The sequence below is a fragment of the Dinoponera quadriceps genome, unplaced genomic scaffold, assembly GCF_001313825.1.
Source record: "Dinoponera quadriceps isolate SergipeBrazil2010 unplaced genomic scaffold, ASM131382v1 scaffold2276, whole genome shotgun sequence".
NCBI lineage: Eukaryota > Metazoa > Arthropoda > Insecta > Hymenoptera > Formicidae > Dinoponera > Dinoponera quadriceps.
The window spans coordinates 174,468-198,584 of NW_014556310.1; the positions used below are offsets into that span (position 1 = coordinate 174,468).

Sequence of the window (24,117 nt, forward strand, 5' to 3'; positions counted from 1 at the left end):
GCTCGTTACCAGTTCGTTACTATTATGATTATTCACTAAAATGTATAGTCAGTTATGTGATCTAGCCGTTGTTGCTTTCTAAGACCGTATAAAAAAATGTACATGTAGAAATCATGAACATTTAGGAGGAAGCAAAGAAATACAAACAGAAGTATTGAGTGAAAAGAGAAGTAAAGAAAAATTATATAAAAAAAGGAAATAACAAAAAAAAATGGTAAGAAAATACACATATAAATTCTTATTTATATGTGAAGAATTGGCGACGATTAAAGAGAGAGACATACGGGCAGTGAGGAGGGGAGGAAGGGGGTTTTTACGATGGCGGTGATGTTACAATGGGGTTGAGAATTGCCAAGGGTTGAATGGGACGCAACGGTGACGGCAACGGCGGCGGCGTCGGAGCCAGCATTCGGTAACGCAACGCACTCGTACGCGAGACGCAAGTAAAATAGGATTTTCATCGGTTTCCGATAATTCGAACAGATCGGATGGCCGATAGGAACCATCGGAATCATTCTACCCGCTTTCGCCTGATGGCGAATTCATCCATACAAATTCTCGTTAGCCGTTTTGGATGCATGCGGCTAGTTCGTTAACCGTCCCGAGCGTGTGTGTATGTGTGTGTGTATTGTCCGTTGCATTCGTCGCCCGCAGTTTGGTCGTAGGATGCGATATCTCGTCATCGGCCTGAGAATACTCAGACAGTGCATATTTTTTACGAGACGGAGGTCTGATTAACGGTCAAGTTACGAAACTTCAGGTAGTTCCGTCACGTTTAGGTGTGTTCGGCTGTTACATACAGTGCCGTTAACGCTACTTATCAGCTCGCTGTACGTTTATTTTGCAACCGATTGGATTATTCTTTTGAATCTATAATCCGATTTCAGTACAGAAAGCTGCCAACAGTTGCAAAATAAACGTTCTGCTGAACGCAACGGGTATTCAACAAAGGTGACCGCCAATTTTGTCGATCCAACATCGCTTTTTTCTCAGTGCGACACGCCAGATATGTCGATGGGCGTCGCGCACGAGTCGTCATCGTCACTTTCGTCATTACGTCGTGATCATGCGTCTCGTTCGTTACGTAACATACGTACGTCGCGTGCGAAGGGATCGCGTTTAACACACCGATGCCGAGCGGAGTAACTCTCCGATTCGAACGGCAGTTCGACGTTCCGTGGCCGTCCCGTGCGCATTTTATAGCCGCTCGTCCGACGACTCGCGGACGATGTATAATTTCTAACCGTGATCTATTTGCGCGAGGTAACAACGCATTCCGATAGCGCGAAGGAAAAGAGAGCGCATGCGATAACAAGATGTGGAATTTAATCGGGCGACGTCACGCGACGCGCGGTAGTGGAATGGGATTTTCATTGGTTCCCGATAATAATTCAGCAGGATCAAATCATCGATAGGAGCGCGCCGGGCGATTCGATTTTTCTGTCTCTCCCGATTGCCCCGCTTCGTCGTCGACGATTCGCGCGAAAATCGCGCGTAGTTTTATTAATTTCCATAGTGACACGGTTAATTCCTTCCTCTTGGTTTCTCGGTCGGATCGAGACTCGACCGTAACTCTCGAGCGTGGCCGGGGTCTTTAAACGCCGAAAACAAGAGCACGGAGAGAACGAAGCGAGCACGAAGCGGACGGCTTAATTGAGGCAGGTCACGCGACAGCGTACATGCCGAGTCAGCGGCGGAAAAAGTTCTTCCATCGGTTCCAGATAATTATTCCGCGCGACCGCGTGGAATCTTGGCCACAATGAATATTCGATGATCGCGGAGCGTCACGATCATTACTCATTTCATACGCGCGACGTGGGTCGCCAGGTGAAACCGTCCGCCCGCCCGCGACTACTGCTACGTGACGCAACGCAGGTCCTTGACTTCCTTTTTCCCTCCCAGAGACCCGTTCTTATCATTTTACTAAGAACCATCGATCGTCAGATAATCCCAGAAATTCTTCGCTTCCCAATTCTCCTCGTTGATGATTATCGTTCCCGATAGTTCAATCTCGGGGCCCGTATCCGGATATATATTATAGGGGAAAGTAGGATAAGTAGTAGGAAAGTAGTAAGATAGAGGATAATGACGCTCGCTTCAGGGAAAACTGAAATAACACGTTCAAATTGGCACAAACGTCAATACTTGTTTAAACGACATTTTAACCCCCCGAGTATTCTCAACGAATTGTAGCAATATAATTTATTATTACGAAAGATTCGCAGCAAAGAATGTTATTATGGGACCACTTTTGGACTTTAGCTATAAAGATAGAGCTATTTTTTCTAGTAACTGTTACTATAGTGTCAATGACAATAATCTTATGCACATATTGCTTCTACTATAAAATATAGGTGACACCGAAAGTAACTATAATTTTCTATCAATGCGGAGACTTATAATGGGGTTCGCGAGGAATAGCACCGATCACGCGTTTGCAATACCGTTCCATTTGAAGATTCCATTTGAATGAGCGAGATTACCCGCTGAGCATCATTATCCTACTTTCCCTTAAGTAGCCGATAAACATCGTCAATTCTAAGAATTGACTGAGATACTGCAAATATATTTATCGTAAGAACTTTAACTCATAAATATCGAATTTCGGATAAAATTGGAAAAACTCATAAATATCGAACTTCGGATAAAATTCGAATAAAGCATTCGTCGCAGAATCCTGTGAATTGAACCGTCTTTTCATTCCCTGCATTCAACACGATTGCCGACCGATCGCATAAATCTACCTTTTCTTCGATGATCGTTGATCGAACGATCGATGCACTTTCGGTGATTCCGGAGAGAAGAATCATTGTTTTTACTTTTAGATTTTATTACGTCGACTTCTGTGTTGCAAGAATTGCAAAAATTCAGGTCAAGATACCTGCGCCGCGTACTGTTAGCGAATTTACGTAAGACGTAAGCAGCAAGCAAATTGACCAATCGCAGTCAATTATTTCCTTTATAAGGGAAATAATCGACTGTGATTGGTCAATTTGCTTGCTGCTTACGTCTTACTATTTACATTTTTGTACGTGCCGTGGGTGTCTAAGGCGCAACTCACGTGCGGTTGGCAGTACGTTAACGTTGCGTTTCGATATCTCGCTCGCGTAACACGTATCTCGGAATTAGTTTTCCCATGTGGAAAGCCGCGTTTACGTTAATCCGACGGCGTCGGCGAATAATACAATGTGTGATATCGGGAAAAAATCGTGCAACAACGGCGGCTCGCCGGCCTAATCGGGCGGCGTCACGCGACACGCGGCGGCCGTGTCGGCGGCTAACTTGCTCTCTCTCTCCCTCCCCGCTCACCGGAGGATTGTCATCGGTTTCCGATAATTCGGCGCGATCGGATAGACGATAGGACCCGGATGGAAACGTTGTATCCGGTCTCATATCGTCGCCGAATCACCTGGTCGCGCCGGCATGAGCCCCCTCGTTAGCTACGGCGGGCGAGCTAGTTAGTCGTGTCTCCGTTAGATACGTGTCGCAGGCAGCTACCTACATATGCGTGTGCACGTATAGGGTGTCCTAGGTTTCACCGGCCGAAGTTATGTTAAGATTGCGGCCACTGCAAATATAACTCGAGGGAGGAAATGAATTGGATGAATGCGATTTCATTTCACGATTTTTCCATGAATTTATTTGATATAAAACAATCTCGTGCACCGTTTATGTTTACGAATTCCGTAAATTTCTCGGAATGAAATCTCGCTAAATACGAGCGAGAATTCAATCGGAACGGTATCGGAAAATACCGCGACTCGGAACCATAATAGTGAACGTTGAACTCGCTATGCTAACTCACATGCGCTCATATTTTGAGGAGGAATCATTAATCTCAAACTTCTTGCAGCGAAATCCACATTAAAGACGAATGAAGATACAATCGAAACAATAATGTTATTTACTGCCATTCGAGGCCAAAAATGGCTAGAATTTTTTCTGAGTTTTTCGCGAGCGAAGAATTCCCCTCAGCGAAGAAATTTAGAGAGTAAAATCACCGCCTCTGTTTTGCGTAATTTGAGCTCCGATAAGAGCCGGGACACCCTGTACACGCGCGTTTCTCGAACCCCACGTGGCTACTATGCGGGTTGACCACGTATCGCGCGGGGGAGACAGAGACACGAACCCCGTGTGCTGCACCCGTGTACGGTTTCACGGTGCGTTCGCGCGCCGGGGTGAGAGACCACACATGACGCCTCTTAATTAACAAAGGTACCTGCAACCGGGAGAGAGCACCGTCGAGAGGTTCTCGCTCGGCCGACGCCATGCAGGCGGAACGCGACAGGTATAACACGCTGCGCGCTCGTCCACGACGACGACGAGCTGGCGCAACGAGACGCCGTCGAGGGAGGCGGAACGAAGGACGGGTTAAGGAAGAGACGAGGGATTCCTTGTTTCTCGCGTCACGTGCCTTGTTATTTTACCGGCGAGCTGAACAACGTCCAAACTACCACCCTCCGCCGCCGCCGCCGTCGTTCCGTGGCAACATTGACCCAACGGTTTGTACATTTCCTGATTTTCGTGCGCGCGCGAAGCTAAATTATAGACAGCGGAAAGAGATATCCGGATCGACGCTAGCGTCGATTTATCTTTACGCTGTTCTTTTGTTTCCTTAATATAAATACGCTCTTAGGGAGTTTTCCTCGTAATGGTTAAGCAATGTTGTTATCTGTTTATCTGCTCTCTAAATTATTTCAAATGGAATCTCATTCCAACATCGAGAAGAAAGATTGATTGAGTCAACGTGGCAGTGAACGAATCGAACACGTTTTGATCGAAGGAAATAGAATTTCTGATTCTTATAAGCCGATGGCTGTAAAACCTAGAAATTCTATTTCCTTCAGCCAAAAGGCGTCCAATTCACGTTAATTCAACCAATCTTTCTCTTTTTCAACGAAATAAGTGCGGTATTCCCACTCGAAGTGATAGTAAAAATATTGCCACTCGAAATCGCAAAAGTATATATGTATCACTCGAGCTTAGAGTGGATTCTGACTCCATACGAGTGAATGTTTCAATCGATTAGATCAGTGTATTTGTTCCCGCGGCGATAAAATGTATCGGATTGGCTCTTCGGATTCGAGTGAAAATATTCACTCGATGATTTAAAGCGGAGAATTCACTCCGTAGAGGAAAAGCAGCGAAAATGATACAGGTGTAATAAAGTCGGCATATTGTTGAAAATTTAGTTTGACAGTAACGTGGGAGCTCTTAAAGCCAGTCAGCATCGTCTTTTTTCGGCCTACTCGAATAACAAGGGGATCGAAGTTGACGAAATCCCCCCTCCGGCGACACTACCGAAATCCGGATTACTGAAAAGTCACGTCGCAAACTAGACGGCGCCAGGTGCCGGGGGAAATATTTCGAATGGCTCTCCCAGCGGTCGACTCGACAATAAGTGCCGAAAGTCGCGTTGAATTAACGTTTCCACGATGTCCCCGGTGTCCACGAGCGCTCGAGAGGCCCGTTTCCGGTTGGAGGGTGTCGCGGACGCAGCACTAGGTCGTCGTGTCACAATACCGACGATGCCAGGTTGGGTCGCCATTGTATTCTTCTCCGGGCCGTTCACGGATCACGACCTCCGGGAGGCCCAAATAATGCGAGTCAAGTTCCGCGCTCTCTCGGCCAGACTCCGTTGAATCGTCATTCCGGTTAACGAGAGACACGACGACGTGGACGACGAGCGCTCGGTGATTTCTTTATCGATCGATATCGCACGAACCCGCGTGGGAGATGGAGATACCCGATGCAGATGGAGATCGCTGCCGCGACCTAAAAAAAGCACCTCCTCCGCATGGAGATCGTGATTGCCCCGTTGCGAGATCGCATCGACGAGATGACATCGTGGGGACGGATTAAAGTATTCCGACTGATCCGGATCGACCTGTACAACTTAATCCGAGGCGGAGCACGCGAAGGGGGAACATGGGCTCGTCCGTCGCACGTGTTACTTCGCGAGCGTGTGAAAGCGGCGCACACGCGCGTCGCCGATGGGATTTCGCAATCTGCAAGCCCCCTCAGAAACTTCGTTTAACGGCTCTTGTTGCTCTTGTTTTCTTTTTCTGTTCTGATTCGCAATGTAATCTACGTAGGTGGTGTTGCTCTCTCTCTCTCTCTCTCTCAAATCGCACAAAACATTACCATTGAGAGAAGAATATTTGATATTTGTAATTATAATCATTATAGTGAATTGTAATGAGGAGAATCATTTTTCTACTTCATCTCGAAACTTTCGTTCTACATTAAGTTTATTTAATTCTACATTAAGTTTTTCGAAGATTTTTCTATTATGTTCTTTTTGTTGCTACAAATAAGAAATTATCGCGGTTTCCTCTATTTGAAAATTTAACGTAAAACTAAAATTTACTCGAGAGGTCTCAACTCCCATTTGTTTTAGCATTAAATGAGCTCTTATTCTGCTCCCTTGATGCTACAAATGAGAACTTATTGCCGTTTTCCCCACTTGAAGACTTAATGAACTAAGTAGACTTAATGTAGACTTAATGTAGACTTAATGTAGAATTAAAACTTCTACTCGGAAGTCATACTAACTTTACATGTATGTTGCCACTATTATTTTTGAGATTAAAATCATAAAAAGAGCGTAGTTGAGTGTATGTAACTCGGAGTATTTTCCACTCGTTTTCAAGCCATCGACATCATGACTGTGGATTCTCAACAACGTCGATCTTCTACGAAGACGAGTATCATCGAAAAATTCATACGTACGATCGTATCGTTTGCCCGATCGCGACTCTGTTTTTTCCCGATCCCCTCGTCGAATGCCGCGATTTTTCGCGGAGACGTCTCGAAATAAAGCCGGCTACGCGATTTTCGCGACAGAATAATCGAATATTCCTCCCAAAGCGGGACGCACGCACGATGTACACGCGCGTGCGTGTGTGTGCGCCGACGGTGGCTAAATGAATTAAAGAGGTCGAAAATGCACGTGCGCGTGGGGGCGAGAGTGGCGCAAAGAGTGGAAAATGGAGGGTGATGATGCGTATTACACGACTCGATTGCGGCGTCGCCGCTACGTTAAGGCGTGTAATTAAGCGGATAACAGAATCAGATACGAGTCGCTCGCGTGTTACCACCCGTGGCGGCTTCTTGGAGGGTGTATCGATAACAGAACGAATCGTGTGCGTCACGCCGATACGTGTCCTCCCCCTGCCCACCTGCTCTTCTCGATATTCCGCGCGCACGTATCCTTTGTAGCGGCCGAGCCGTTAAAAACCGAATGCAAGATTCCCTCCCGACGCGCGATATTAACGGACCCATTGGGCTATAATGCGATGCTCACTGCAACGCGATCTGCAATTCCGTCGTCGAAATTACGTGCGAAGCGATCCGCCGTCCGCGATTCCCGCTCGCCGCGAAATAACGGATGAAGTAAGACGAGTTTCGCCAGGTCGGATCTCCGAACGATATTCGCCCGGATAGATTTTCGCGAAACGTCAGGTAATATTAACTATCGCGAATTCTACAAAATTCCACGATTGACTTTTCCGCTCAGTCTCCCACCCGTTCTACATACGTATCACGAATACCTTCGGAAAATTATCGGACATCTTGCACGATAAAACATATTTTTAGCATAGCTACTGGCGCTTAATAATTTCAGCTAATGAACTTGTATCTCGCGGCAAATTTTCTCTCTAACAGCCAACTTTTACAGCAATAACAGCAAAAGTCTGAACCGGCTAATGAAATTTCGCCGCTGTTACTGAGTCATTTCTCCGAGTGGTTTTCTACGAAGGCAGCTTTCCAAATCCCCGACACTCGTCGAGAGATCGCCTCTCTCGGGTCTCTCTCTCGCCGCTGCGAGAGAGCATCGTTTGTAACTCCGTAATTAATCGGGGATAATCGTGGAAACGATTACGCGTTGCTGTAATCCCCCGCGCAAAAATAGCGGGTGCCGACGCGCGCTCGTGCGGCAACAGCACGACTCCGCGGAGCGGTAATCCGATCGGCCGATATTTCACGATCGCCGATCCCTCGCATATTCGCGGCCCTCCCCGTCCCTCCGTGGCTCTCCTCCTCGCCGACATTCTCTCCGATTTCAACAATAATCGCGCTTGCGCAACTCTCCGGGCTTCCTCCGCGGCCGCTCGTTTGATTTACGATAATTAAAGCTGACCTGACCTTTCGTCGCAGCGAAAGAGGAGTGCGCGCGCGACTCCTTGGTCGGCCGAGTGCCGATGAGAGACCCGAGAGATATTAAAGAGACTGCTGCTCTCTTCTCTCTCTCTCTCTCTCTTCCCCTCCGATCCCACTTCGTGCTCTCTCATCCTCCTCATTCCCGATTGCCGCTCGTTTTTTTTTTCTTTTCCTGTTTCTTTTTAACCTTCTCCCCTCTCCCCCCCCCCCCCCNCCCCCCCCCCCCCCCCTCTTGCTTACCTTCTCCTCGTAACCGCTCTTTCCGAGTCCGGCGAGACCGGGACCGTCTGGCGGAACCAACCGGGTAATTGCACGAGCGAGCGAGCGAGCGAGCGCGCACCAACCGGCGTTCGCGGGTTTTGCATTTTTGCCCGTGGCGGTTTCGCGAGACCAGATCTCGGCTCCCACCGCGTCACCCCCTCTCCCCTCCACCGACCGTCGCCACGTATGCGCCGCGTTCCCGATCGACGGTTATATCGCGAACGGTAATCGCGATTTACTTATGATACTTATCGAAGCCAAGAGGGTGATGCTTGCGCGCCGGGGCGTGAGTAGCGAAGCCCCCGATGCTCTTTCTCGCTCACTCTCTCCCTCTCTCTCTCTCTCTTTCCCTCGCTCGTCCGCGCTTCTATTATCCTTTCCCGGGCGTAAGCGCTCGCGCGCTGGCTGTGTGATCGAGGATAACGAATCTGATCGTGAAAGCGATGATATAACGCTCGGGGATTTATAGCGCGATCGTCTCGCGAGGTATGATTAGAAATCCGCCGTCTTGCCGGCGCACGAATTCGTCGCGGCTCGTATTGTAATTTATACCGCGGCGAGCGCGCGATTAAGGGAGCTCGTTTCGAAAGGCGACGCAGTTTTCGGATGTGTTGTCGCGGACGGTGCGTGCAAACGAACTCTACCGACTACGAACGCACGCGAATAAGATCGCGACGCGACGTTCGGAGCCGCGGGAGACTCCCGAAGCGTTACGAGACTATCGAGATGTGAATGTTTTTATCTTTCGAAGAAAATATCAAGGTGATAAAATTGGTTACCTCAACCCGGTATATATCCGCGGTGATATTCGACAACGCGGTGCCCCGAGGTCTCCACCGAAGCCGCCGTACTCGCGGTGCTGTATTCGTCGAGATTATTCTTATCGGAATTACATAAGAACGTCGATCAACGTCACGGCGCATGCTGGTATGTCGTGCGCATCGTACTTATTAAGCTACGGCATAAATCACGTAGCAACTCGAAACGAGCGAGCGAGCGAATTAACGATCAATTTCCCCGGTATAATCCCGCGTCGCGGGGCATAAATTTCGCGAGCGGGGGGGGGGGCGTGCGCGACGCTATCGGTTTCATAATTTTAATACCCATAAGGTGCCCTCCTGCGCGATACAGAACGAAATCGCGAGTGAATGACAGCTTCGCGCGCACGAGAAAGTTCGAGTCGTAAAAGTCGACATTTTCATGCTACTTGGATTCTCCGAACACGTTGAATCACCGGTGACCGCTACTATGATAATATCGTGTCTTATTTTACACTGTGTCGTAGATTAAAGATTCACCGTATTCGGCAAAATTTCGACCCGAGCGCATCTCTCCGTAAAACGCGTGCCGTAAACCATTTCTACACCCACGCGAATAACTTCGGCATGGCCGTCGCGAAATTCGCGCGGCGTCGTGAGATAAGGAGCGCGGCTGAAAAATTGAAACACCGTTCCGTTGCGAGGACGGTGGCGGTGCAACCACTGTGCCACGCTAAATGCTTCATCGCCACGTGTGTGTGTGTGTACGTGTGTGCGCAATGGCGCTACCGGTGCGGTGAAAACGTGAGAACGCGGGGAGAGTTACCGGAGCGCAGGACCTCTCTCTTTCTCTCGCGGGCGCCCGTTAATTATTAACGCGGCTAATATTTTTCTCGCCGCCCGGTCAAGACAGCGAAATTATGACGCGATATCACGTCGCGATAAATCGTCGGGGTAATTATTCACGGCCGCGCGCGAGTGTGCGCGCGTGCATGCGTGCGTGCGTATAATACGCGTCTCGCGGCCGGCGAGTTGCTGCACGTAGGAGAGAATGGCCGGCCGGCCAGGCGCCGTTTGTTCGCCGCTTCCTGTCCGACGACGACGTCGGTGATGACGCAGACGACGATTATTCCTTAGATAGGGTAGAGAGTCGCAGCGAAGCGCGCTCGGAGCGGGTAAATCCCGCTGGCATTATTACGAGGTCAGAGGCCGTAATTGTTATTTATCGGCAGACCGAGGCGGCTAACACACGTATGTGCGCGTATGTGTATCGCCTGTGTAACGACGATAATAACGAGAGCGGCAATTATCTCCGTGTTACACGCGATGATGACTACTCGCATGGAGGCAGATCGCAATCTTTTTCATAGGCCTGAAAGGTCGCGCCCGTGTCATTACGCGGGACGTCCGCGGAGACCGTCTCGGGGTGCTTAGAAAAGCGCGGCCTGCGTCTGTTGCGCGAGACGAGTTAATGAGCGCGCGCGATTGCACGTTGCAGCGCCGGCGTGTGTATTGTCTCGCGCGAAAACGCGACGTGAGGATAATTGTTACTTATCCGTGGGACGTGCGTGAGAAATGGAAAGCACACTCTTGGCCGGAAGGGCAGAGAAAGAGAGAGAGAGGGAAGTGAAATTTATTGAACGCTCTGGGACGCACGTCCTCTCAATCGCTGTTAAAAAATACAGAATACGTGGAGGAGGAGGTGGCTCACTGTACGACGAGCTAAAAATTAACCAAGAACTAAATTAACGATAAAGAGCATTTACACAGCGAGAAAGTACGTGCGAGAAAGAACACGACCAGGTTGAAACCGGGCGAGCTGAGAAACGCGCGAAAACTAAAGGTTGGACTGCGACTGAAACTGCGGTGGAACCGATTTATCGAGAATTAAGGGAGGAAGGGGGAGGGAAGGAGCACACGTGTACCAATGTGTTGCATGAGATATGATTCTCGCGCCTGTACGGGTGACCGTGCGAGGAATATTCCGCCGCCGGATAGCTTGCATAGCAGGGATGCTAGGAATTATTTATACGGCCCGACGCCGCATCGCGGGAGAAAAATGGAAAAGTACTCGTGAATACCCGTGCGCGTTATGTTGCGATTTCTATTGTACAGCACGTACCTACGGGAGAATGAATGTTTTTTCAAGCCGGCGCGCCGTTTGTTCCCGTCGATGTGTTGCGCGCGCGCCGACTTATACGCCGACGTGGACGACGTAGACGCGCCGGATAATAAGGATGGGGTGGAGGAGATCGTGCGCACAGCCGCGCGAGATTATATAGTTAGATCCCGCGGATGGTTAGCAGGTTATAATTGTATCCTCGTATCGTCCTGGCGTTAAATCATACACATCCGTTTGCTCCTTTTTCCCCTACCACTTGATTTTCCTTCGCGACTGTTCGTTTACCGGAGAAACAATTACGCGAGCGTTAACGAACACGTCTTTACCGGGGAGAAGAAGATGAGCGGTTGCACGCTCGGAACGGAATGCGAGCAATGCGCGCGAGCAGGAAAACGAGGTGGACGAATAGAAGAAGACGTCCGGAGAAAGAGCGCGAAGAGGATGGATCGGCCGGCCGTGTTTGTTCTTCGGGACGGTAATCGGCCGCGCGATACTTTCGCGTCCGGAGTCAACGGAGATTGATCGTCGCGCCGTTCTTTTTACGAGCCGGATGCATCGTCGTTGCGGCCGTCACGACGGGATCCGTCGTTAACGCGAGGCGACGTGTCGGGAACGCTAATTAGTTAGCCGCGAGATGTGTCCCTCCGGAAGATAGAAAAGAAACAGCGGGGTTGGCGGTCGTCGTAGTCCAGGAGGTCTCTCGAAAGTAGCTCCGGGGGAGTGTAATCCATCATCGAAAACGGGCCGGTGTAATGTAACCGCTCGCTTACGCCGACGACTAATCAGTCAGGCTGCCTCGCCGTATAATTAGCAGCCTCTCTTTCTTTCCCTCTCTCGCCCTCTTTCTCACGACGGATATTATTCCTACGCCCGCGTCTATATGTATTTCCAACTCGACCTTCCCTCTCACTCCGAGTTCGCGCGGTCATTAGCGAAACCCCCGAGTCACATGGACACTCGTTCTGCGAGTAACGCGACCCTGAGAAGCGCCGGCGGATATTTTTCAGTGGCTTATCGCCCCTCGTAAATAAACACGCTATTTAACCGCGGTAGCGTGAGAAAAAAATATTCGATATTTCTAACTAACGATCCGCACATGTGAAGGCAACAAGAACTTTCCCGGTAAGAATTATCGCCAGGAGTATTTTTCCAGTAAGTGTCATTATAGTTTCAATGATATTAATCTTATCTTTACATTGCCGCTACTATTTTCGGATGAAAACACGTTGAAATGAAAAGTCCGTAAAATGATACTTGTGATAGGCCGAGCACATTTTGTCAGGTATTCCGAAAACTTTCCCAGCCGCTCCAGTAGCCAAACGGTAAAATAAATAACCGCCAAATCGTACATCATAAATCACGTTTATAAACATTTAGCACAGATTTGTCGCACTACTTCACGTTGTACTAATAACCGTTTAGCTTTCTAGCAATCAACCGCCTTAAGAAAACTCGTCGCTCGCGGTTTTGCGAAACGCGTAATACGCGCGGCGAGGAAGAGACTCGTCGAGAGCGCACCCCGGGCAAACTAATAACGCGCTCGTTCCATCAACGACGTAACGACACGAGGTAACTTAACTAACAGTAATCTCTCTCGCGCGCGCAAACGGACCGGCGTTCCTCCGACGGAACTCGCGTAAAGTGGCACTCGAACGGCGCGCGCGAGTCCTCCAAGGCAGCTCCTCGAATCCGCGGAGATGAGCGCCAGTTGAGAGGTCATTATAGGCTCGGCACGAGTTCAATGGCGGCCTTAACGATCTCCCGCGAGATCCTTCTCTCCTTCGACGGCGGCCGCGTGCGAGCTTTATGGCGCGCGAACGTGTCCGGAGATCGCGTTCTACTCACCCTCGCCGGACGTGAAGGGACGGACCAGTCCGGGCAGGAGGACGCAGAACAGCAGAAACAGCGAGCACGATTTCGGCCTCATCGCGTATGGATCACCGTGCCGGTCATTCGTTCATCTCTCGTACGCGCCGCGAAGCGGCGATCGGGGTCGCGTTTTAAATATCGGAGCGCAGCGTCGCTCGGCGCAGCACTGCAGGCTGCTCGTCGACTCGATACCAGCTCGCACCTGCGACACAAGAGAAAAGAAAAGACGTTTCGATTGATGGAACATCATCGCGTGTAATTTCGCCCCGCTCGATTAATACGTCCGCGGGGCTGAGACGTGAATCGACATCTCTGATGTAATCTTTGCCTCTCCTCCGTCAAAACGCGCTTCACATATCGTCAAGTTAATTCGAGCAAACTTTTTCTCCGCGCAGGGGATACTGTTTCGATGAATATTGTCTTACAAAATGATCCGTTATTCACATTGATTGTTGAAATGTCAAATTAAATATTGCAACTATATGTGAGGCAACGTTTGGCGATCGACGGGTAGGAAACGGGAAGATTCGGAGAACTGTCGGGTGAATAGTCGGTGAAGCTCCTCATGAACATTCACGATGGGGAGGCGTTTTAATTCACTTCCCACGTTTCATCACGGTTATCCCGAGACAACAATTTTCCGCGAAGCGTAATCGCGCGCATATAATCGTAAATCTTGGCCAATTTGTGTGTGTATAAAGAACGAAAGGAGTGGAATATACGCCACTTTTGCCGATTTCAAGAAACACGATAAGCAACCTACTTCGGCGGCCGCCACTCGTGGCGTATGGAGGAGGCCGCTGTTTACACAAAATGGAAATTCCCTCTCGCACGCAACCGGGCGAAGGAAGTATCGAGGTGAAACGGGTTTAACGTCGGGTCGCCGCGCGGCGTTGTTTCTACCGGAAAGCGTAAAAGACGGTTAGGAAAGTCGAGAGTGCCACTTATGGGAGACGTGGCTGGCAGCCCTTGCCATTTAAATATCCCAACGTGCACGGCAGACACTTTCCCGCACGCGAAATTTCCTCGCGGCGCCTTCATTCCCAGTTGCGCTACCGTGAAAGGAACCGGAGGAAAGCCGAAGGGAGAGGGCGTAATTTTCCCCGGTGGCTCGATAGCTCCCTCGAACGCGAAACTGCTGTTCTTCGCCTCGGGGGGAGGAGGGGGGGAGATGGATTCCGGTCGATAACCGTCAGAATTAATTATTAAGCGCGATTCGTCTACTGGAAATACGCGGGATCATCGAACAGTTAGGGAACTCGAGGCGCTTAAAGCCGAGTCGAAACCGACCTCGTCACGCGGCTCGCGATTCATCTTCCAAGTGCGTTGAGATGCACTCCGAGGTGAGAGACGAAAAATGGTGCTTTCCTTTAAACAAACATACTTCTTGTTCAATTCGGACACAAGTTTATATTGACTGATGCATGGGCAGAAACGTTGGTGGTCGTACGGGCCGGTTTCCTGAACACGCCAAGAGGAACTCATTTATCTCCGGAAGAAAAGAGAATATCGTAAAAGGGTGATCACGAGAGAGTGGTCGACGGTCTTTGTGCGTTGGGCGCGCCTTTCCGCACCGTTCGTGTCGATTTCATTGGCAAATTGGTCAAGTATTATCTGGCTACTGATGAATTGCATTGGCAGCTCTCCGCCTTCGTTTCGCACGATTAACTGAGAATCGATCGAGAAAAATGGAGTTTTGCTCGCTTGCCGGAGTTACGGGCACCGTTTTGCCGATTCGCCCAACGTATTCACGCTTGGCTCGTTTGAAAAAATACACGGTTGAATAAAGGCAGTGATATAATAAAAAGATAGAAAAATATGACGGGTTTAAAAAAATAATCAACAATTGGGCAGGAAATATTTCGACAGATTCTTCCATGCTGTTCAAGAGAACCTCGTTTGTGCTCGCTTGTGCACACTGAGAGAGGAAATATAAAAAAAATAACAATTATTTTTCCAATGAGTGATAATAACATATTTATTAAAAATCTAAATTCTCTTTTATTTAAATATACCGAATAAACAACACGGTTTTCACGCAAACTACAGATTTAATAAAACGTAGATTCTCTAATATGAACAATTTTCTCCTCGGTGTAAAAGTATATGTATTGCTGTAAGTAAACGTGTTATTAGTTCCCACCGAATAAATATTTCTCGTTCTCTTTCTCACTTTTCTCCCACCGAGAGTTGATTCTCTCCGTCGTTCCGAAATACTTCAGAAAATGACAGTTACCGCTTTGACGGAAACGAAAGGTGGTACAAACAGGTACATAAAATACGAGCGTTACGAACGAAACGGATGTTCGGAAGTTTCCTTTTGTTCATGCCAGTCGCCGAGTTCACATCGGTGTCACGTTTCTCTGTCCGCCGATCACGCCACGACGAAGTTCCCTTTTTCGACGTTACATTTTATCGCACGCGCGCAAGTCTACGTTTCCAATTAAATAACGTCACCGTGTCCGCAGGGCATTACACCCGCGCGAGTGTGTACGGGAGAGTTGCTCTCGCTCCGTCGATCGATACCTCGAACTCCCAGCGAGATGCTTAAAATTCACGCGATGTATTGCATATCATGCAACAAAATTCGCGGAGGTGTATGATCGCGCTCCTAGCGTGCATATATGCGAGGCTTGTTAGTACGAACTTGTTATACGATCCCGCCGAGTCGGTTAGTTGAAACGCGACTAAGGGATCGTTTATCAATGTCGTTCGTCAAGGTCTTTCGCTAGATGCTCGATTACATCCGTAAGCGTTGTTGCGCGCGGCGGCTTTCTCGTGTGCAAACGCAGTGGAATAGGCCGGAATGCTGAAATTTAGCGTGTTGTGCAAAAAGAAACGGCGAGCTGCCTGTAAGTTCCGTGTTCACGATAATGATCGCACCGCCGGAAATTTATACACACAATACTCGCGATAGCGGCCGGCGCTCTACGGCCGCTCTAGGCGTCACTTTCTGAAACAATTAAATCGATCAAACTGCGATATATCACGCGCGCGTTATTATTCTGAATTCTCGCCGGTATTTCGGCTATCTCGGCATTTTTTACAGTCTATCCTTATTCTCCGATCGACGCGTTATTATTTTTCTCGCATATAACGACCAATTTTCTAACCAGAAAACTGAAGGAAAGCGGGACCACGGCGATTCTTCCCTCGAGACATGTCACGCTTCAATAAGGCCTCAATTAATATTTACTAAGCCAAAACTCATTAGCGATTTCTAGTCGCTCGCTTCCTGTCTGGGATATGCGTATATATCATGGCTGTTAATTATCCGTCTAATCTGTCATTTTGACAGCTTGACGTATCGTACCGCGTCATACAGACATGATGGCAATGACTGGAAATCACTAGAAGCTTGGCTCCATAAATGTTGGCGCCAATTTCAATTCTATCTCTACATTGACCCTGCACTACCCTCGAACTTGAAATATAATCAATGAAGAGTGTTGAAGGTATTATACAGGCCGTGATAATTATGTAACTTACTCGACTGCAGATGGAATACAAGCGATAAGCGAATATTTAGTAATCTAATAAAGATTAATAGGACGGGTTTCGACGCGTAGTCGTTCAGCGTTCCGCTTTCGAGAAATCGATGAGACCGGCCGGGTCGCAAGTGCTCTCGGAAGCTCCATGACGCGGAATAATCCGAGGAAGACTGGTGCGTGCGTCACGAGCGTGTATCGCGGGTCCTACACAGATTTCCCATCTCGGGCCTAATCCTCTGCGGGACGGGAGCGCGATTTATATAAGCGCCAGCTCGTTGTATTATCCATTCAGGAGCTTTAAAACACTCGACCGCGAGCGCTCGACGTCATCTCTCGACGGCCACATGGCATTTCACACTGCAGTTGGCACGAATCCGTCCGGCCAAGCAAAGCCGCCTTCCTCTTCGCTCGGGCGAGCCGCGTCTCCGCGTTCGACGAGTCGGCTTTCTTCGCGGTTAAAGCGAGCGAAGCCTGATACTCTTTCTAAAGGAGGAGCGCGAGACGAGAGGGAGAGAAAGAGCGAGAGAGCGGCTCGAGAGTCCTCGCGATGCATCTCGAGTATCGCATGACAACAGGTAGAGCGGCTAGCGAGACTGGACCCTCCGAAGAATTCAGCTACCGGTTCTCGGCCGAGCCGTCTTCCTCAATTCGAAGAGGGTCAAGAATGGTACGCGCACAGTCGCGCCTTTGAGGTGCGCTCGACCGGCTGACTGACGCGCGCGCAACGTTCAGGAAGAGAATAAGAAGTCTCCCCGCGTGGATACGGTTGTAAATTTCAATCAGAAGACCGCGCGCTCATTTGGTAGTCCGCTTACTCGCCAGGCGATGAACGGGGATAATCCCGTCGGATTAAGGAGCCGCACATAAATTCGAACGTCTCAATTCCTCGATGATCGGGTAGGGGAAAAGGGGGAGGGAGAAGGAAAAGGAGGAGGCGACCTGAAACTTTATCGATTTTTCCTCATTTTCATACATACACTTATTCATCGAATTGGAGAAAAAATTACAATGTGAGAAATCAAAGATAATAATACGTTATTATAGACGTGTATATATGAAACGATAGTTTCATGAAGAAAGTACAAATATTTACTTTAACTATGCCATTCTTTCTAAGGAAATATCACAAAACTACATATCGAAAATACGTTTCTTATCATGTTATCCGCTGTCGTTGACAGATTGAAGTCAAACTACAACAAATTACATATTATTGGTAAGATAAAACCACCAATGGGTTGTGACTCATTATTTGTTATCAACTTAGGAAAATGAGCGCGATTTATCATATTTCGCCCGCTTCGTCGTCTTTCTCCTGCCTTTCGGAGCGCATATTTCTCGCGGAGGATCTCGATCCCGCTTTTCTTCGCGCTCTCTCGGTCCCGGGGATACTTCTTTTCCGCCGCCGTCTCTCCATTTATTCTGCCTGCATTCCGCGGGATACGCATCGATGCGCGTCGTACTTCAGCCGGCGCTTGGTGCGAAGCATGCGTATGTACCGCGACGTACGTACGTCGCGACCGGGCGAAACTAATCCGCGCGGAAACCGCGCAAACATTCCTCAAGGATGTTACCGACGACCGCAAGGGATCCCCTCGGAAAACGCGTCTCGCCTCAGGTATTCTCGCGGGCGGGACTCCCGACTATTCCTCCTTCGGTTCGTTTCTCTCCATTTTTCGTCCCTCCCGCTCGCTCGTACGCTCCGCCGTAACGTAATCCGAGAAGATTACGGAGCGAAATAAACATGTCAACCTCCCCCGCGGCGCTGCGACGGGGGTTCGCGCAGCGTCTTTATAGACCGCACGTAGAGGATATCGCCTTTCTTTTCCTTCGTCTCACTTCGTCTCGTCGTCTTGTTCCCCCCTCTCTACCTCGTACTTACGTACGTCGTCCTCGCGCACGACGTTCGAGATTCCACGGATACCGGTCCTCCGCCGCCCGTACCGCCCCTCGCCGGCCGTTATTTAGCCGACGGCAGATGCGTCTAGTCCGGTTCACACGAACTCGATCGGTCACGCGTGTCCTATCCCGCGCACAATCTGAGCCCAGATAGGTCATCGCGGTTTGTTCTTCGACTCCTCTTTTTCTCTTTCCACTTTCGTTCCTTTTTTCTTTTTTCATTTCCATCTGATCGATCCTATCGACTCGTTCCTCCCGCGGAGATACACGCGTCGTTCCCTCGTCCGGGAAAAAGGAAAGGTGAGACGTCGAGGAAGCGAGAGAAAAAGAATGCACATGCCCGAATCTGACTCACTCGCTCGCTCCACGGGAAAGCCGTGAGAGGAGTCTCCGAGGAGCGCGTACAAATTCGTGACTACCTGCGGCCGAGGGATTCGATTTATGCGCCTCAAAGAGGCGCAACGTGTTTCAGGGCTGCTTCAAAAGCGGGCATTGTTGCGGGGAGAGACCGGTGTGTGTGCGTTCGAAGACGCGCGCTCCCGTTGATGTAGTTATCGATTTCTCGAGTGGTTATTAATGGAGACTCTAACGGGACGGGCGGCTTTTCGCGATTTTAGTATTCCGCGGAGTCGCGCTCACTGACCTCCCCTCTCTCTCGTTTTCTTTTCGAGCGCGCTCACGATACGCTATCGGATCACGTAAGGAACCTATTTCACTCTTTTTGTTTCTTCGTTGGTTGTCCGGCCGGCCGGCTGGTGCTGTATTTCAATCGTAATGCGCGCTGAGACCTTTTACTCAGGATCACGGGTACACAACATAAATTATCCGTTCGTGAGCATCAAGGATACACCTACTTCTCTATGCCGCGCCGGCTCGCGTTTCACCCCCGAGCGGGAGGAGCGAAACTCGCGGCGGCGCGCGTGCTTCGGCTTCCAACATAAAGTAAGCGTAATAACTCGGGAGATCAAAGGGCCTCTCGCGGGAGAGAGTGAGGTTTAAAAGAGTACAACCCGTAAAATCGAGCGTCGCCGGTATCCACAGACTCTCTCTCTCTCTCTCTCTTTACGACTACTTCACGCGCGCGCGCGTGTGGGAGAAAGGGTGGAAGGAAGAGAAGCGCGGAGAGAATCGCGAGGACGAGCAACGATGTCGCGACTCCGGGCATCCGGCCGGCACAAAGGATCTTTACAACTTCCAGCGCGGATCAAAGGATCAGCAGGCACGGCTGAGGGTAGTTTTTCCTCGGTCCGTCCTCGGCGCTCTTTTCAGGAGCATTTCGAAAAATCGCCACGATGCGAACGTTGACGGCCGAAATGCTTGCGGAAGAGAGAAAGTTCTCAACATGGTTTATTTACCGTTCGTTTGTGCACTAACCCGCGGAATTATCTTAACCCGCGATATATAAACAAGATAGTAGTATTAAATATTATATATTTTAATAGCTTATAGTGTAAATACTTGAACGCAGTAATATACCTTAAGGGGGTATTTTAGTAACACCCGTTTTTTCAAGCTGATTTTTGGAAATTAATATAAGAAATATTTTATTAAATCTACAGAGCTGGAGTTTATCCAGAGAAATTATTTCTCTTCAAAAATCGTTTGTACCTCCTCTTTGGAGTTATTATTTTGCAATATTTAAAAAAAAAACAACAAACTCTGACGGATTACGACAGTGCAGCATTACTTTCGAGATACAAAAATGAGTACAGCCGATTTTGGACGTTGGTCATTTTCGCGATATCTGGAAAAAAATGATCAAATTTCCTCTTTGACGGATTTTGGAAACCCTTTGAAACGATTCGAAAAGTGACACGGCTGAGCACAAATGATGTTCCTCTCCGAATGCCGAGAAATAAGCTTGAAATACCGTCTGTTCGGTCGTTGATTATTTTTTTAGCCTCTTGTATTCTCTTATCCTTCGTCTGGATCGTTTGCTTTTATTAAGTCGTTCCGTTCGCTCGATCGGGCAATCTCCTTAATGACGTCGTCTTACCCGCCGCTGCGTTACACGTATTAATCCGCGCTCTTCCCCGCGCAAACCACCTAAACTCTTAATAGTTCCCTTGAAGAGCGAGGATGTGTACGAGCCAACCGTAACACGGCCAGTTTGACAGACGGCTTTCATAGGCTCGCTAAGCGAGTTAACTCCGTCGCTCTTAACCGATTCTCGGCTAATCGGCCGCGACGGGCGAGGGCAAAGTTACCAATTCGTCAGTGACGTGCGAGATAAGACCAGACACCGTTTTTGCCTTTGAAACCGATACGAATCGCACGGAAATACGTGGCGCGGAGATGCGAATAGACCGGGATGCGAATGCGCGATTGGCCGCGGCCCACAAGCATAAAACATTCACCGAACCGCCGACCATGCCCGTGTTCACTTCGTCTCGGTGCTCTATCTTCTTCTACAGGTAGATAAGTTTGCTTGTTCAGCAGATCGACCCGTGTGCGGCCGAGAACGAACATTTCTATCTACGTACCGAGCATTGTGAAAGGAGTTACGAACGAGTGTACAAACGATGTATCTCCTTCGACAATTTTGAGGCATCTCCAAAAATGACAGTCGCCCTTTTGACAGGTCCGGAAAATGCCTGCGGTTTGGGACTCTCCGAGGTGCGAGCGATTCGAAGGAGATACGGATGCAATCGAATTTTCAACAGCACGCGTAATTGGAGTAAATCTTCTTCATTCAATAGCGATATTATTGAAACCAATATTGAAAGAATACGTAACATGGTATATATTTATATATTTAATGATATATTCGCTACTAACGTCAATAATAATTTCTATTTGATATCTTTTGTTCTTTGGAAGACAAACGAAACGAGAGGTGGCGCAAACGCGAGTACAGACGCTGACAAACCATGCTCAAAGCTATTTTTCGTTTATTATGTCGGACACCAGGTTCACATTGGTGCGCGTCCGCAACTCCGCGTCGCCGGCTAGTCGCTCGACTAGCGCTCGAACTGAAATACGCCTTCCCTTTGCTCTTTGATCGTTTCATCGCCCGCGCGCGGGCCGTAACGGCTTTTGCTGCGTCTCGCAAACGCCAAAGAACGCCAAGGGTGGAACGCTGAAAATATATATACCACCGCGATGACGACGACGACGATCACGCTGCTGCTACACCCGGCGCGACTTTTCCCCGGACCTGGAGGATCAAACGTTCCAGCGTTGGTCGCTTTTGGTCGGCGAGCCGAACGAACGCCCGCCGCTGTGGAAGTTATTTGACGTTTTTGCATGAATATAAAGTACAATGCGAGTACGAGACCGCCCCGGGCGGCGTCTCCGCGGGGATACGACGACGGAAGATGCAACACGCATGAAAGCCGGGCCGCGCGTCGCCGGACGCAAATGAGAAACTCTCTCGGCGGCGAGATTTTCAGCCGCCTTCGGGTATTACGTCGTCCTCGCTGGCGTCGTCTTCGAGACAGGGGACGATTGCGACCCGCGGCCAGTCAAGTTTCTCGACTTTATCCGCGCCGATAAGGAGTACCGTACGCGGCGGAGGTTTCAAGAGAAGGAAACGCCGCGCGAAGAAGCCGTTACGATCTCTCTTGCGTCGTGATGCTTCCACCTCGTGTAACGCGAATCAGAATTTTGGCCCTATGTTAAATCCTCTGTTAAATAATGAGAGCTGAGATGGCAAAATAATATCGATTCTAATGGTACTACGATCCTGTTTCGACCATGATGATGTCTTCGATTAATATGCCGTGAAAATGTGAAAAGGTTCCTAAGAAAAGAAATTCATAGATCGGCTTACTTAAAGAGAGCGCAAAAGTAAAAATCTCGACTCGGAGGAAACCTCCTCCTGCTCGGCGCTAAGGTAACCGTTGGAAATTTCACGCTCGCGTCCAGAGATCGTTCGGGGAGGGTGTCGAGATTTTACGCGCGTGGTATAGCCGCGACGTTCGCAGGTATTCTTATTTCGACGGTTTACCGTAACCGTTATTATCGCCCGGCGGACGCACGATATCAACAGCTATCGCTCTCCACTTCATTATCTCCATCTCGGCTCACGTTCGCGTATTAGCTCTCTTTAAGGACCACCTCTCCCCTTGGCGCGTTATCGGCCAATCAAACAATCCCGAAGCGCTTAACATCTGCCCGTCCGCTGTTCAATCGGCCTCGCTTCGATTTCTATCGACGCTGTTCCCCGGCCCGCTCGTCTCTCTTCTAAAGATCGATCGATCGGGAGCGATCGGTGAGCGCGCGATCGAAGACACGGCCGTTTCGCCACCGCAGAAATTCGTCGACGCGTGTTTTTCGCGCGCCGGCGCCTTTGTGCCGCGCATCGGGGAGCAGGTAGGCGCTCCGTGTTTCTCACGAGGGCCCCGAACGGCCGCAGATGGATAGAGGGGCCTGCGCGTGCCAGGTGGGCCTCTCTTCTCAGGACGGTCCTCGAGCGCAACGTGATGTGTTTCCTGCGAGTCGATCGAAACCGCGATACATGGCGCTCCGCGTGGCGGCGATCCTCGCGGCGAGATAAGCCGATACCATACCGAGTTTTTAATGCCACGGAAAGAGCCGGGTGTCCGTCTCACGCACTCGCTGCACGTACCCGTCGGACTTCCTCGGCGACGTTCCCTTCAGCACCGATCGTACTTGACGAACGGAAGGCGGCGCAGCCGGGGATGGAAACACACTCGGGGAAGATGTCGGCCGGCGACGGTGGAAGTGGCGGCGGCGACGTGAAATGATAGACGTCCGTAAAATCGTCGGCCCGAGCACGAAACGTGAGCAATGTGCGCGCACACGAATGTGTACCCTTCCGCGAATAATATCGCGTGTGAATGGCGTATTAACTCGGCGCGATCGGGCCTACACGGATCCCGTGGAGAGATTCGAGAGTGTAGGTTTCGCGTAATAGTTTCACCCCCTCCCCCCGGTATCCCGGCGTGATATTTTTATTCATGGGAAGAGAGCGGGGGGGGAGGAGGGATTTTCAACGAACGCATTACGAAGCGCGCGCGCGCGCGCTCACGGCAATGAAGCAGAAATTGCACGCTCGGGGAAGGAGGAGGAACGAAGCGAGGACGAAAGGGTGATATAGACTTTATAAATTGGCATAAATTGCCGTCTAAAACGCAAACGGTCGATACGTTCGGACTACGTTGCCGGAGATATCGGCGTCATTCAATTAATCTCCGAGTTAGCGAATCGAAATGCCTCGATGCTGCTTTGATGCTCTTAGGGATGGTTTTGCATCCATTCAGATGGCCCATAAACTAGTGAAAACCTACTTTGACGATTCTGACACTTCCTAACGTCTTTTTCTCGAATCTTTAATTGCGACCTCGGCTGTCAGCATTCTTATTAACGTTTCGAATGAATTCTTGTATACGCTTATACGTTGTACGAATACGTTTCAAGTGAGATTCCCTTCAAGTATTCAGGCCTATATTAATGATCATTACCTGAAATTTGACTGAAATGAAATAGCGAAATTTGACTTTAGAAACAGATATTTTCGCGATTATATCAACGCAAGATCACATGTGTCATGTGTAATTCTACCGAAGGAGTTGGGTCTAACTTTAAACTC

At 49.4% G+C, this 24,117-nt stretch overlaps 1 protein-coding gene across 2 annotated transcripts in view; it reads right to left on the reverse strand.

Annotated features, from left to right (window-relative positions):
* Nucleotides 1-24,117, reverse strand: part of LOC106747246 (netrin receptor UNC5C-like) — a 42,671-nt gene that overhangs the window by 13,831 nt on the left and 4,723 nt on the right. For both annotated transcript variants that reach the window (XM_014624601.1, XM_014624600.1), the window contains exon 2: nucleotides 13,150-13,375. In XM_014624601.1, coding sequence (XP_014480087.1) covers nucleotides 13,150-13,231 — 82 coding nt within the window. In that variant the 5' untranslated portion in view covers nucleotides 13,232-13,375. The remainder of the gene's footprint in view (nucleotides 1-13,149; nucleotides 13,376-24,117) is intronic.